Source organism: Pavona decussata, unplaced genomic scaffold (assembly GCF_977016875.1).
Source record: "Pavona decussata unplaced genomic scaffold, jaPavDecu1.1 SCAFFOLD_233, whole genome shotgun sequence".
In the NCBI taxonomy this organism is placed as follows: Eukaryota; Metazoa; Cnidaria; class Anthozoa; order Scleractinia; family Agariciidae; genus Pavona; species Pavona decussata.
In genome coordinates, this window is record NW_028145638.1 from 3189920 (window position 1) to 3205926 (window position 16007).

Below are 16007 nucleotides of genomic sequence, written 5' to 3' on the forward strand. Positions count from 1 at the left end.
CGGTAGGCCACCCCTCCCATGCCTGTCTTCTAGGAGGGAGAAGGACTGAAACTAGCCCCAGTACTATTGGAAGTTGTCCGCGAAGACCGCCATCTTTGTTTATCAAGGAATGACGGAAGTACTGTGGGGTTGCTGTACTGTGGCAATCTGGAGTTATGCTGATAAAAACTTAGTTATTTATGGCAGCGAAACGCACCTCAACGCTTGTAAGTATTCAGCTGAGATACTGGTGATGCTCGTTTGTTGCTTTTCTATGCTTAGCGTGCATGAATTTCGAAAACTTACGGGGCGTAGATGTACCGATGAATTCGAAATTACCGATGTGTTCGAAGTACCGATGAATGAACCGATGAACGTACCGATGAATTAGAAATTCAACTTCCACCCACCCCGGGGATTTGAAGTTTTGGATATTGGCTTGTTTTTAAATTCTTGCCTCCCAAGGCCAAAAAAGCCGTTCACCCATAAGTGCTGAGCTCCAAGGCATTTTCTCCACTCAGGACAAAGTTTCAGTTTCATTCAATCACCGATCATGCTGCAAACAGTGACATATTGATAACACCTTCAGAAACCATTTTCAAGCCGTTTTGAGTGAGTCATTCACGTGCAGGTTCCTTGGTTACCTTGTGTGCCAGCGGAATGTCAGACAACTCGCCCCCCAGACAACTAGCCCCAGATTACTCGCCCCCTGATATATAGACAACTAGCCCCCAATAATGAATATGTAGACGATTAGCCCCCAATGAAAACTTATATTTTTTTGAGCTGAGAAAGTAATAATTTCGTGAAAGAAGAATGCTCTGCTGTAAGAGCATACGAGACCAAAGCGTATCGATCGCATCGTTCGTGTAACACATGAACGTGGACATTTTTTAATCCAAAAATCGAGCTCAAAAATTTAAATCACCTGCAATGAAACAGCTCTTACCGTTTTTGTTTTATAATTAGAAGCACTCTGCGATAGAACAAGATCCAAAACAAACACAAATATGTAAAACTAACCGCCATCTTGTTTTAAGCGCGTTCAAGAATTTGCCAGGTCGCTAAGCATATTATGATGTAAACAATGACTTTCCCTTTTTGACGCCGAATTCCAGTAAATTACTGTGCGGTAGGAATTTTTTATGTAATAATAGATGTGTTGGTCATTGACTTTTGTAGGGTTGGTGGCTCCTAAAGGAGCCGTTGGTTTTTTTTTGGTTCCTAAAAGAACCGTTGGTTTGTTGTGTGTCATCACTGCATCACTAAGTGGGAGCAGGCATCCAGCAGCTGTTTGGAGTTCTTGCGGCCTTCCTCGAAGTCATTCCATAGACCAAACAGCTTCTTCTGCATGTTTCGGTAAGTTGTTCGCTGGTGTCTCCGAAGCCTCCTGTCTGACACGAGTCGGATTTGAAGAGACACAAGTGACGCTTCCTTCTGGAGTAGTTGGATAAGCACGTACAGGGGCAGTTGAGATCTACCTTTGGCGCGTCTGTTTAAGCCGTTGTGCCATCCTTCTAGATCTTGTGGCCGCAACTGTTGACGCACGCGGTTAGCAGTTCGGTGGAGACTGTCGAGACGGGGTAGGCTGGGGCAAGGAGCGTCTGGTAACTCGTGGAGCAGAACATTGTTGACAACCTCTGATGCCGGTTTGAAGAGGTCTTTCGAGGCTTCCTGTTTGACAAGGGACTTGATTTTAGTAGCTATGAGCGCTCCGACTGGTGCGGCGTGGTTGTGGTCGTTCTTCCCCACTTCGAAATGGTTTGATGATCGCTGTATTACGGTAGCCTTGCAGCGGTTGCCCTGAAAAACAGTAAGAGTAAATCAGTAAATCAACCTAACTTAACCTAATCAATAAAACCTAATAGATAACTATTCGTCAGAGCGAACCTGATTGAGGTTAGTTAACCATAGTTTAAATTGTTTCCTTCATAAAAGCCGCTTTCGGATTTTACAGAAATAACAGCATAAGTTAAAGTTTACTTGGATCCTATGTCAAAGTCAGTGGATATTCTGGTTGGTGTGGATGGATATTTAGTTGTATTTAAAATTAATCAATTTCTTACCATAGGTCGAACGGTGCATTGCCAGTCTGTTGCGTTTACACGTTGTCTCTTAACGTTGTAGCTGTAACCCCAGCTGTCGATCAGTTTTTGTTTTCCTCTCTCGCTGGCACCCTCCACGATTTGAAACGTCAGGGGCAGGTTGACTGGCTCCACTGGTTGAGGCGTGGGCTCTTCGATCGTGGACTCCTCAATGGACGGCTGAGCTGGGAGATCATATACTGTAGACTCGAACGAGTCGGCGGCTGATGAGGAAACAGGAGGGTTGAATTCTTCAGACTCAAGGATGTCCGCTGATGTCTCTGAGTAAGCGGCTGATTGGGACACAGGTGGGTTAAACTCTTCAGACTCGAGGATGTCTGTTGTGGTCTCTGTTACCGTGGTGCTCTCTGCGATGGGGTGCTCTAGACGACAGGACTGGCAAAACCACACGATATCTTTACCCGCCTGGACAGCAGCGCGATATTCTGGTTGAGAAATACCTGTGTGAAAAAAAAACAACAACAACAAATGTAAGAATACGGACTGATTTTATCTAAAGAAAATATGTGACATTCTCACGGCTTGTGTTTGTTGGAATTTTGTTGTTTAAGTGAATGCGATGTTCAGCTATAATAAAAACAAGTTTTAATGTCACTTACCAGTGTAACAAGTTCTTTGGTTCCATCTCAGACAACCATCGCACTGAACCCCTTGTTGTCTCTCTCTCACAGGTTCTTTACACAGGATACAATTGTCACTTATAGAAGCCATTCTGGTCGTTCGCGTATTGAAAACGTATTCGTTTGGTTATGAGATGTTTCTCGTATGGTGATCAATGATCGGATGAGCGTTTTAGTAGCTTTTCTGTTCTTATACACACGATGGGTTGTTTAATTAATTCGTTAGGATCACATTAAATTCATCTTAACTGTGATTTGTTGTTTTCATTCATTCATTTAATCATTTGTCGTTAAAAGGTTAACAATAGCATACATGCGTGTTTTCTGAGAGGTAAGGTAAGTTTTGCTTTGTCTAATTAAATATTAATGACTCGCTCACTTTGGAACACTTTTTTAACATCGTTATTATCAATATTGTCATAAACAAACGTTTTTTTTTTTATGTAAGTTAAAGTTAAGCTAGTTAATAAAGTACTGCATTTAGCGTTCCCATGTCAGCGGCGTTCCCGCAATTGATAACCCGCGATTGATACGCTCGATCATGTGTGCTTGAAATTTTAGTTTACAAAATGTTCATGTGTTACGCCGATTGATACGCTCGATCATGTGTGCTTGAAATTTTAGTTTACAAAATGTTCATGTGTTACGCGATTGATACGCGCGATCATGTGTGCTTGAAATTGTAGTTTACAAAATGCTCATGTGTTACGCGATTGATGCGCTCGATCATGTGTGCTTGAAATTTTAGGTTACAAAATGTTCATGTGTTACGCGATTGATACGCTCAATCATGTGTTCGTAAGTTTTGGTTTCATATTTACTTATATTTAGCTTTCTTCTTTAACGAAATTTATTTCTTACTATTATCATCTTTATACTGGGGGCTAGTTGTCTAAAGATCGGGGGGCTAGTAGTCTGGGGCTAGTTGTCTGGGGGGCGAGTAGTCCGGATACCATGCCAGCGCGCGTGTAAGAAACCTCTGCAAACATCTGTCCGATTCTTTGTTCTGCCGCAAACCTGGACGTGAAAATTAAAAGTCCTGTTTTTTAAGCACTAGTAATCCCAGGTGCAAGTTAGGCCCTGAGGAACACTTTCTGTTGACACATGTATGGCAGATATAGATTTGGGGCTGGTTCACACTGGTGATGGAATTAGAAAGTATAAGAGACCTTCCGTTCCAGTGTGAATCAAAAAACGAAGACAGAATCTTTATCGTAAGCTTGACAGAATCAGAATTACAAGGGTCTGAGAGTTTCCTTTTTCTTTTTATTCTGTCACATATGATCAAGTGTGAACTGGTTGATTGGAATCAGAAGCGCAAGTAGAAGAATAAACCAATCAAATAGCTCATTCCCAATCCCTTTATGCAAGATTTATGATGGAAAACATGGTGGCCTTCTGCCATTTTGAATAAAAGCGCTGCTTCCATTTCTGCTTCCATTGTTTTAAGTCATGCTAGGTCAGAAGATTCTTCTGATTCCAACTCCAGTTCCGATTCCGCTTCCATTACTTCTGTTGTTAGAGTGAACCAGGCCTTACATGTATGGTTTACCTCTTAGTCTCAGAGCCCCACTGAGAACTGGACAGATGATCTTCCAGTCTGCAAGCTGTCTGGTGTGGGTTTCTTAACCAATCAGAGATACAGAGAAGATGGCGGAAGGAGGGAGGAACATGAGTTTGAGGACAGAAGCTTTCATTTTAATGTAGATGACACATATCTGTATGGTGTGTTCGATGGCCATGATGGGACTAGGGCTTCAGATTTTACTGTTCAGCGCCTTCCTGCAGAACTCTTACTTGGTCAGCTCACAGGTTTGTGTCTCAACTTTTGAAAGTCTAATACGATGCTGTTCAGTGCTTGACCTTAACTTTTTTGCTAAATAGTCCTTGGGCTAGTGTGGTATAAAATTTACTAGCCAAAAGTCATTACCTGGAAGCCAAGCCCTGAATCATGTTTGAATAATAATGATGTTTATTTGTCAAAAATGTGATAAAACCCACTTTCAAAACTTTCTTTTTTCTTGCTTCCTCTTTTGTTAATAGAATCTTTTTATCTTTCTCCTTTACTTATCTTTCTAAGACATATTCTTAAGGGACCAGCCCAGTGGCTAGTAAACCTCAAATTTTAGTAACCCAAAGCCAATATTTACTAGTCATGGTCCAGTGGACTACTGCTAAGGTCGAGCACTGCTGTTACAACTTTCAAACCAGTGCAGGGTCCTAAAATTACACTAAGCAACTTACAAACTCTATAGAATAACAGGTAAAAGACAAGCTGTATTAACAAGCAAAGAATCTCAATGCTTAAAGATAGTTGAATGACTGGTTCTAAGACCAAATTGAAAATACATTAAATATAATAAATTAATAGAAAAAATATGTATAACCGTAGTCACTGGATATTTATTGGGGACAGAGAGGCAGACATAGGAAGCGAATGTGGATAAATGAGCACAACTGTGCTTATGTTATTAAATATATACTGGAACGCCCTTGATAATGAGACATACCAGGTAACAGCCTGAATAAAATTTTGCATAACCTTTATAAATTTTTCATTTAGTTAGTTTCATGTCACAATGGTGTTTTTCATTTGAGGGAGGGCTTTTTGTAATGATAATTATTGAGAAAATGCAAGTAGTCCAGTGGGGAGCTTTTAAAATAGAGCTTTTATGCAAAGCATTGGCTGTTTGGTTTCCTGGGCCAGATTCACAAAGTTCTTCTTAGTTAAGGTATTTCCCATGTATTGTTTCTTAAAGTGCGCCTAACCCCAAAAAATTTTAAATAAATCTTTGCACCTGTTCATAATGCATTGAGCCTTTTTGCGCCTTTTTTCAACCAAATCTTGACTTTTTATAGGCTGTAAAAGTTACGAAATCTAGTCATCATCTGTCCCATGACCGAGCTAGTAAGGGGCATGGGTCTATTCCTTACATGACGTCACAAACAGAAGGAAGGAAGGAATAGACCCATCCCCCTTACTAGCTCGGTCACGGGACAGATGATGGCTAGATTTCGTAACTTTTGCAGCCTATGAAAGGTCAAGATTTGGTTGAAAAAGGCGCCAAATAGCGCAATATGTTTCGAACAGGTGCAAAGATTTATTTAAGAGAAAAACAATTTGGGGGTTAGGTGCACTTTAACAATATCAAGACTGTTGTTGGACTAACAATAGGCTATTGTCAAGAAACAGTACTTGGGATACATCTTAACTTATGAGGGCCTCATAAACCCAGCCTTTGATTAGTAATTAAGAGTTATTTCAAATCTATTTATTGTACAGAACTTTTGTCTTTTCTTAATGGATAATCAGATGTCAAAAGACTAAAAACAGTGACTTTAATTTAGCCATATATCTTCTTTTGTTCATCAGCTAGTATGAATGATGAACAGATCAAGGCAGCTATCAAACAGGCTTTCATTGGTGTTGAGAAAGGATTTTTCCAGTCTTTTGATGACGCCTTGGCTGAGAAAACAGAACTCCAGCTACAGATGCCAGAGGTACAACTTACTATCTGTGGTAGTTGTCCTTCACTTAAATGAATAATTGGTTTTATCAATAATTAAATGCCATTTTGCTTGATTTGAAGATATTTTTCTTTAAGTCATGTGACTCATGAAAGCCCTTTCATACCACAGTTCCTTCTGATTATAAGGTCTTGCATGTTATTGGTTATAACCCACATTCCAGAAATATTTTCAAAATTTGCATAATGCTTGTGTTTTATCAGGATTTAAAACCATGAGGCGCAGCTGAGTGTTTTTAGACCCGATAAAACACGTGCTGCAAGTTTTTTGAACGGCTTCAAGAACATTCCTGGAAAAGCGTGTGTCAAGAGAGTTCATAACAATGACCTTTGGTGAACGTTGGAAATTAGCATACGAGAAAAACATTTAACACCAGATACTAATAGGGAGGAGGTTTTATCGGGTTTTAAAACCACTGCACGTGATGTTTTATCGACCATTTGATAGGTCGATGGGCTTATGAATTATTAATGAGTTTTTGAAGGTCTTGTTACATGCTTGATAAAAACCTATGATTATGGGCAAGATTTCCATTTTTCATTTGCAATAAAAACCTACATGTCTGATTATGGGCAAAATTTCCAAAATGAAATGCAAAACAGCAAATAAAACATTGGAGCAACATTTCCTGAAGGAATTCAAGGCCACAAGCAAAAACTCAGATGAATCTGAGCTAAAACAACAAAAAGCGAATATCTGAAAAGTCATTTGGGTCGGTTATGCTCTCAGCTCTTCAAATATCCTGAGTCTTTTATCGGGATTTTAGACCAGATAAAACACATGCTGCAGGTTTTTTGAATGGCTTCAAAAACATTCCTGGAAATGTGTGTATCAAGAGAGCTCATAACAATTATGCCTTTAGGAATGTTAGAAATAATATTAGCATACGAAAAAAATGTTAAACACCGCATACTAATAAGAGGGAGCTTTTGTTGGGTTTCAAAACCTGACTGCACATGATGTTTTATCAACCATTTGATAGGTCAATGGCTTATGAATTATTAATGAGTTTTTGAAGTCTACTAGATAACCTCTTAACCAGGTTTCAAACAACTGGGGACAGTTTGCAAATATTTTCAGGGTCTGAGCTCTTATGAGGCATACCAGAAGTTTCCAGAACAAGTTAACAGGATACAGGCCTTGCAGGATGAGATCAGTGGAGGAACAACAGCTGTGGTAGCTCTCATCTTCCAGAAGAAGCTCTTTGTAGCCAATGTGGGTGACTCCAGAGCACTCTTGTGTAAAGAGACACCAGAGGGTAACGTCTCTGTAGAACAGGTAATAATTATTCAACAATGACAGTGATGATGATAATCATAGAGCAGTTTTTAGTTGAGTGTTGAAAGTAATTCTCACATGGTAGTGAACCTATGTGCCAAATAAAACTTATTAAGAGTAGTTTGAATTTTGGTTACTAAAAATCTTCATTAGAATAATTAAAACTAATGTTGTCCAACATTTCAATGTTACTTCCACATTATCAAGGCAAAGTGACTGTTTGTTCATGGCTTTTGTGCTTATGTAAATAGCTTTGCATGGATGAGCACAAAAGAAACAAAATGTCTATGATATTGTTTATTGTTTTCCTCTTATGTATTCAAACCACAAAGAAACAGTCACTTTGCCTTGATGATGAAATATGATGGAAGTAACATTGAAGCATCATTGTTTTAGTTTGAATTTTACAAACAAATTTCCACTTACTTTTAGCATACATGTAGTTTTTGACCCGGCTCTTTGACTGGACTACTGGCAAATGGTTAATGAAACCCAACCTTATACCTGTAATGCTGGTGGGGTAGGGACCTTGCAATTAATGTTACTAGTTGTTTCTTGCTGCAGAAACATTCAAATTGCAGGCCTCTAGACCCTCTCTGTAGATCCGTGGTTTGGGCATCTGACTGGTGTTCAAAGAAGATCGTGGTTTCGACTTCCTATACTGAGATTGTTTTTTTCTTTTTCTCCTGCTCATATGTTGCTTACTGTATCTTTCATATTTGATTAACAAACATGAAATAACAATACAAAAATTATTTAAGGTTACCGTACATACCTTCAGAGGTGTCACGTGTCCAAGCGATGTAGCGCGTCCAGTTTAAACTGTAGATACCTAAACCCCTATATCAAATTAATGCTTATAGAGCTAATTGTAGCTATCAAACTAAACCAAGAATTTTAAAATAGAATGAATTGTCGAATTTTTTACGACCTCTAAATGCGAGCATCCCAATCACGTTTTGAAAGCTACAAGTCAAAGCAAATTTTGTTTTTCACTAATTTAATTTGCTCCTCAGTTTCTGGACCCAAAGCGCTAAAAAAAATGTGTCTGCATTTTCCCATATTCAATCGCAGTGAAAAGTTACAGAACATTTTGGAAATAGGATGAAAAAAAATGTGGAGTGATCGTCCTTAAATCGCTCTCAGAGAAAAAATATTTCGAAAGAAAAAATTCGCAGACACGTTTTTGTTGTATATAAACTAGCTACTGTCCAAATTTGAAGGCAAATGAACAAATTCCCTTTGAGTTTTAGCTCTTTAAAGTGTCTCCTCCAAGTGAAAAAATTCATTCGAGAAAACAGTGCTAAAAATTCGGCAATTCATTTTCAAAGTTCTTGGTATAGTTTGATAGCCAGCTCTATAAGCTTTAATTTGGTATAAGGGTTCATGTATCTACCTTTTAAACCGGACGTGCTACATCGCTTGGATGCGAGACACCTCTAAAGGTATACGGTAAACTTAAACCGGTAACATATTTGGTTCTTTATCTTAATGTTGGTCCTGTTTCTAATAAAGTGGCTGTTGTGCATGCAACACTGCTTCTAGTAAATAATACAGAACTGCGCAAATTATACAAGAAAATGTTATTTTCCCATTTATGGCTGTATTTCAGCATTTTGAGTTAATTTCCCATGCAAAGTCTATAAATCGTCATCAGGTTCATGGCTTGGCTGCCTCTGATAAGGCACTGACATTCCTGTGGAAAAAATAGAGCCTTTTTGTTGAGAGGAAGGGGTGAGGGGCAAGGAAACCTTATCCCACGTTAGGGACCATAACCCCAAACTATTCAATGAGCTCAATTGCGTGGGGGAAAGGCTAAAAGGTTAGAGGGGTGTAGACTGGGGCAACAATGTGACCACTTCAAAAGCCTGTGCAGCTTTGTTGCTTGGATTGTAAAAGACCCATGCTCAAGGACTCAAGATTGTGACAAATAATATATATCCTGGTTTCCTTTCAATTTTAGCTGAGTGTTGATCATGTCACAAATAATGATGAAGAGCTGAAAAGACTTGCAAACCTTGGCCTTGACATTCAACAAATTCAACGAAACCATAGGATTGGGAACCAGGAGAACACAAGGAGCATTGGGGACTATGGTGTAAAGGGTGGCTACAAGGACTTTGATATTCTGAGGTACAGAAACGTTCCCTTAAAATTCAGTCGTCTACGTAATACGTAATATATCAAACACAAGGCACTGTGTTTCATCACTAATATCATGGGTGACAAATTACTCCTTAATATTGGCATGAAATTTCAGCATTAATTTATAATTTCACATGTGAAATTACAAAATTGCTATGGCAACATCCAGTGTTCCAGATAACTTTTAAAATCAGAGAGTCAATGAAGAATTTTGAGGGGTCAATAGCTCTGGTTCTCTCTAAATCTTCTCAAGTTTACCATTCATTTTGCCAGGTCAGGAAGCCAGGCTTCTCGGGTTTTTGACCTGAGACCCCTCTCTTATCTGGAATACTGAACGTCTCAGTGCCAAGATGGCATCCAGGTTTAAAGATGTTACAAATGAAAGAAGTTACGGCATTAAAAGACGCTGCAGAAAACCTAAATATGAGAAAGAGCACAATTAACTGGGTGACGGTTTTTGAGAACTGGTGGGATGAAAATGGCCTTGACAAAAACCCTGAGATGGTTCGTCCTGAGCAGTTGGATAAAGTATTCGAGGGGTTTTTGCCTGCGTGTGTAAACAAGACGGAACCGACCACGATTGTGAGCATAATTTGTCACCTGTGATTTTAAAACGTAATCAAATGGTCTACTCGTGAAATTAGGAAATAATTTCACTTGCTTTTTGTCAAAATTCAATTACATAATTATACGTATCAAAGACCGAGAAGAGAGTTGAAAATATGATGCGTAGCGGAGAGTATTTTTGACAAACTACGAGGTTTTTGATATTGTGACAAAACACTGTGATGAGTGTTTGATATAACTTCTCAAATAAACTGGGGAAATTAAGGATGCAAAAATGAGGAGTCTTTTTATCAGGTATCCAAACACGTCACGGTGCATGATTTCCTTTGTCTTTGGCTTTTGAATTATTAATGAGTTTGAGAAGTGTATATATATCAAACACGAGGAAGAGTGTCTTATCCAATTTCCAAACATCAAGAAGTGGTTGAAAATATGAGCACAGCCAAGTTATTTTAACCAGCTTTGAGGTGTTTGGAAATTGCATGAAACACTCTTTCGAGTGTTTGATGTAACTTCTTTAACCATTAATAATTCTTGGAGAAATTCAAAACTAAAATTTAGTCAAATGTACAGTATAGTTTACGTTTCATCACATATTTGAATGTCACACTTTAGGATTTATCCACAGACTGGAGAGTTCAAATCTTATTACATGTACAGCATGATAAACATGGCATCACAGACAATTAGCTTTCATGAAATATCAAATGCTCCAACATTTAGAACTTCATCCACACAGTTAGAACCATTTTTTACAGCATGCAGTGTTACTTTTTAACAATAAACAGCACAAACACTTGAACTAATGCAGACCACCCTTGCTCATCCCTCTCAAATTATACTGGTAGCTAGTGATTTTGCCACCTACAGACAATGATTTCCCTATTACTCGGAGGCAGGGATGGCACATTGGTGAGAGCGCTCGCCTCCCACTAATGTGGACCTGGTTTGATTCCCAGACTCAACGTCATATGCGGGTTGAGTCTGTTGTTGGTTCCTGTCCTTGCTCCAACAGATTTTTTCGCAGCTACTCCGGTTTTCCCCTCTCATCACAAACCAACATTTCCAAATTCCAATTCGATCTGGAGAGTGTCCCCTTTACTGTCAAATGCATTTGATAATCTCATCATGGAATTATGCACTATATAACAAACTACAAACTTATTTTTATTTATTTTACTTCTCTAGTTATGTTGACTATTATTTTTAGGGGGGCTGAGCATCTATGGAGGAATTGTCTTAGTAGTTTTTCAGTAAACATGTGTGGAGGGCTGTGTGAGCCATATGATGATGTTTCATGACTCATTAAAAACATCATTGCAATCAAGCAGTTGATAATAATTAACTTTGAAGAGAAACAGAATTTACATTAAAAATAAATAAATAAATAAATTTACATGTGTACTCCAGTTTGCTGATATTGAGAACTTTTCAATCATAATATGCCATCATGTTTATTCCATTGTGCATATGCATACCACTCATTGACATACCAATCCTAGCAGTATGCAGGATGTTTGTCCCATGAACCTAGTTTAATGGCCTTAGCTCCCACGAGTCTCCTGTAGCTCAGTGGTAGAGCATCCGAACTAGTAATCAGAAGGTCTTAGGTTCAACTCCCGATAGGAGCACTCGGATTTCCTTTTTCCGAGTATGCCTGTGTCACTCACTGAAATAATACATCATTCTCATAATTTATTTTGTTGGTGTCATTTCTAAAGTGTTGCAACAGAGGAACCAGTGATAGCTGAACCTCACATTTGTGGCGGCATCCCAATAGATGAGACATTCTTTGCTCTAGTCTTAATGTCTGATGGAGTGTACAGATCAATTGAAGATGCTGCTGACATTGAAACTAATTCCAACCATGACGTTGTTTGCCTGGTGATGGAAGAGCTTCAATTCCAGAATAATCTGACTGGGGTGGCCCAGGCTGTCGTGGACAGAATAGGAAGGATACATCATGATACATACATGAACCAACCGTGCAAGTGCCAGAAGAGAGATGACATGACGATACTCATTAGAATTTTCAAGGAGGAGATCGCTAACAGTTTGAAGAGCCCAAGAGCCACTGGAAGGCAGACAATGGCAGGTACAGAACTCTTCAGGAAGAAGTTAAAAACTTTTTTTTCCAAGGTCAGGGAAATGATTATCAGTATAAATTTTATCTCAAAGTTAGTGAATTTTTCTTTTGGCTAACAACTAGGTTCGCAAAAGAGTTTCCTTATTGGCAATGATGAAATGGCATTTCGTTGTCAATAAGGAGACGTTTTGCTGAGTTTTCATTGACACAAACCAATTTTCACTGTTCTTCCGAGACGAAATAATGCTTTTAGGAATAAAGCCAGCACTGGAGCTACAATGCTGGTTTTATTGTCAAAGCATTTGTCTTGAATAATAAGGTACTGGCACAACTTTATTGAATATTTATACATTAATCATGAACTTGGCCATTTCAACTCAGTCCAAAATTACACTGGACCCCCGCTTTCCGGACGCCCACTTAATACACACACATCATTGTTACGGACGCCCGACGTTTTGGTCCTGCACTCCCCCCCCACAAACCCCCCCCCCCCCCCATACATTTTCCTTAAAATTAACCCGCTTAAGAAGGACACTGATAAAATGGATACTTATTCTGGTCCCAACGATCTCTGTAATAAGCAAAGTTTGTCTAAATATGCGCGGGAATATAAGTACCCTCCAAAACATCTCCTCTGGTGCACTGAGTTTGGAATAAACACCCCAGGCGTTTATATTGGTAAATATGGTAACACAGTTCTAGCTTTGATGTCCGAGATGAAATCCCATAGTTTGACCTTTCAAAGAAAGCGTATTGAGCAATACTTTCCTGTGGTGCTGTTTGTTATGCTGTAAAAGGTTGATCTTTCTTTTTGAGTCGGTGGATGAAATCCTAAATTGTGACCATTCAAATTAAAGTTATTGAATATAAGATACTTCTGCTTTTGAGTCAATGAAATCCTAAAGTGTGACAATTTGAATGGACGCAATTGAACAGTATTTTCTATGGTGCTGTTTGTTTTTCTACACAAGTAACACAAAATACTTCTATCTTTTGAGCATGGACGAAATCCTTCAGTTATAAACCATTTCGTATTTTCCCGGAAATGTTGTTAGTTGGAATATCTTAGGTTGAGTTGAAAGAGTATTGAAATTATTGTAAATACATTAAAGCGCCATAATTTAAATTTTTACCTTTCTCTTTTAGGTATGCCGCCGGTGAGTCCCGGCGTTCTTCCTGTATCTGTCCCTTACAACCCAGCAAATGCAGTTTCCGGTGGTGCACCTTCCCTATTCATACCACAGGGATTCCAACCCAAACCACAGGCCGGCAACTCACCAAGCCCAACCACCTCCACCCCCACAAACGCACCGGCGCCGCAATTTGTTGTCACGAGTTCAAGGTCTGACACTCAGAGCTCTGCCTCCTCTGCGAGCGAGTCTCCTTCCACAATGAATCCAGCTGAGCCTGGAGCCGTGGCTAGAGAACAGGGCGGGGGCTTAAGCGCCGAGGAAACGCAAGAAAATGAAGGCGAAAGCAAGAAGGATGGTGAAGATGTTAGAGTAGAGCCTTACGTCGATTTCTCGGACTTTTATCGCCAGGTAGCAGAGTATGGAGAAGACTATGTTTATGGATGGGATAAGAACGAAACTGAAGCAGCAGCTTAGCACAGTTGCAGGCAAATTTTAACTGAAAAATTTCTTCGTTGTTTATATGCTCGTGAGAAATAAGCTACGGTGTGGTTATTGCGCGTACCACACGCCTAAGACGCCTTGGGAGTGCTTGCATGCCAGCAAGCTCTCCAATGCTTCTTATTTTTTTTGCCTGGTCCCTGTTAGGCTTTTTCCCGGGCCCTCACCATCGATTCGTTTCGTTGACGTGACCAAAGCGAACGGTCGGCCACTCTTTCGCTCGGACCACGTGACCCGAAATTAAAAACAAAGAGAGGCCTTTCCTAAGCAACTTATCAGTCTAGGTTGGCACATTTCGCTCAACTTTGTAGAACACCTGGACCTGTTTTTGTGTCAATACTTGTTTTTCTTCCTCCTGCATGATGATTCGTACAAAATTTAAAAGTAAGTTAACTTGTTGGAGACCGGGGTTCGATTCCTCGCCGGTGAACCATATTTTCACCATAGTTGCCTTCAATTGACTATGTTTTCACATAGTACGTAACATCTTGCTTTTACACGTTGACCTACTTTGTACCTTTGATATAACAGATCATTACAGTGATCCTGTGTGAAAATATGGCTGATTCACTTAGTATGAAGATTCCCTGGTTTTCGTTTCAAAATTTAAAAGGGTTTTGTATATTTTTTTTTCACACTAACAATATAAATGGAACATTAGAGGCTTTAGGTGCAGCCATGTTGTGAGCTTGGTTCACCTACCAACAAAGTGTCCACGGAAGAACACTGACGCCCAAATCGTCAGAAAATCAAGATTACTGTAGGTCATATAGTAGATGGTCAGAGTGGGAATGAAAGAAAAAGCGCATTAACTTTAATATTCAAAGAGCTTGTTTCTCACTGCTTTGAACTGTAGCTCAGTGGCGTGCAACGAAAGTCTCCACCGTAACATCGGCCGCGCAAATGATACACTTCACTTGGGGAATTTTGTCCAACGCGGACTCCCCAGCCTAACCGGCAGTTTGACAGTAAGTTTCTTTGTCTTGTAAGGTTTTCGTTTTGCCTAACTGACAAGTTTTAGTGACCCGTTTGTACTTGGCATTTTGTCTAATGTGGTCTCCCCAGCCAATACTGGCATTTCGACGCTAAGTTTGTTTGCTTTGTAAGTTTATTTGCTTGACTGACATATGATCTGTTTGTACTTGAGGTATTTTGGTCCAAAGCGGACTCTTCAACTCAACTGGCAGCTTGCTTGTGAGAGAAAGTTTGCTTAGCTTTTAGCCTAAGTGGCGACATAAGATGGTTATACTCTCAGTCCTTCATTTGACCAGGAACTGGCAAAAGGATCGGCCGATACCAGTTTATTCAAATCAATCCGATACAACTACGATATGTACCGATAACGGACATTTTTTCGATTCAATATTGATTTCTATATCGATATAATGACGTGGCAGTTCATAACTTGTTTTGGTGAAAAATATTTGGTACCAATATCGGCCCATCCTAGCTTATAAAAATACTTGGAATCTGCTTGTTGCAATGTTCCCAACGTTTCTTAATTCTTTCTGTTGAAATGTCCGCTCGGAAGGCCTAAATAGTCTCATAGTCTCATGAAAAACTAGCGTTTAATTTCTTTGGTGAAATGTTACATTAGACTTTCAAAAACATGAGAAAATTAGTTGATAATTCCCTTTCTTTTGGAAAAATTCAAGTGCATTAAAACTTTTTCAATAAAAATGACGCGCCCAAAGTTTTTCCTTAGGGAGGGGTAATGACGTAAGAATTACGTCATTGTTTATGAACAGCCACCATCTTGGATTAGCTGCATTTCTCGACTTCTTAAAAACTTATGATCAGGAGAGCATTAAAATTGACTCAAACGTTATCAAAACCAACCAAGAAACGGTAAAATGACACAAAACATTGCAACGAAAAACTTAAAAAAAGTGACACTTTCGAGAAACATGGCATGCCTCTCGATACGCTTTTGTCGTGGAAACATTAAATTCCGGGAACAATGACATCCCCTATTAACTTGTTGCCACAGAAATTTTGGGAAGAATAGAAATATCCCATCTTTCGACAAACATGTCATGCCTCTCAATATGCGTTTGTCGTGGAA

General features: G+C 39.3%; 2 protein-coding genes across 2 annotated transcripts; one reads left to right on the top strand and one right to left on the bottom strand.

Annotated features, from left to right (window-relative positions):
- The first annotated feature begins 51 nt into the window (after nt 1–51).
- Nucleotides 52–15622, top strand: LOC146458415 (TGF-beta-activated kinase 1 and MAP3K7-binding protein 1-like). The gene is made up of 7 exons (XM_085090734.1): nt 52–206; nt 4264–4516; nt 6078–6205; nt 7313–7510; nt 9474–9643; nt 11944–12317; nt 13458–15622. The coding sequence occupies exons 1-7, from the start codon at nt 180–182 to the stop codon at nt 13916–13918; spliced, it is 1611 nt and encodes a 536-aa protein (XP_084946860.1). The 5' UTR covers nt 52–179; the 3' UTR covers nt 13919–15622.
- Nucleotides 643–3171, bottom strand: LOC146458416 (uncharacterized). The gene is made up of 3 exons (XM_085090861.1): nt 2684–3171; nt 2046–2536; nt 643–1782 (listed from the first exon to the last, which is right to left on the bottom strand). The coding sequence occupies exons 1-3, from the start codon at nt 2793–2795 to the stop codon at nt 1234–1236; spliced, it is 1152 nt and encodes a 383-aa protein (XP_084946987.1). The 5' UTR covers nt 2796–3171; the 3' UTR covers nt 643–1233.
- Nucleotides 15623–16007: the final 385 nt, after the last annotated feature.

Coding starts and splice junctions, on each gene's coding strand:
- LOC146458415 (XM_085090734.1), top strand. CDS start 180: ATGGCAGCGAAACGCACCTCAACGCTT. Junction 207..4,263: donor CGAAACGCACCTCAACGCTT/GTAAGTATTCAG, acceptor TTTACCTCTTAG/TCTCAGAGCCCCACTGAGAA. Junction 6,206..7,312: donor TCCAGCTACAGATGCCAGAG/GTACAACTTACT, acceptor AAATATTTTCAG/GGTCTGAGCTCTTATGAGGC.
- LOC146458416 (XM_085090861.1), bottom strand. CDS start 2,795: ATGGCTTCTATAAGTGACAATTGTATCCTGTGTAAAGAACCTGTGAGA. Junction 2,537..2,683: donor CCAAAGAACTTGTTACACTG/GTAAGTGACATT, acceptor TGTTGTTGTTTT/TTTTTCACACAGGTATTTCT. Junction 1,783..2,045: donor AATGCACCGTTCGACCTATG/GTAAGAAATTGA, acceptor ACTGTTTTTCAG/GGCAACCGCTGCAAGGCTAC.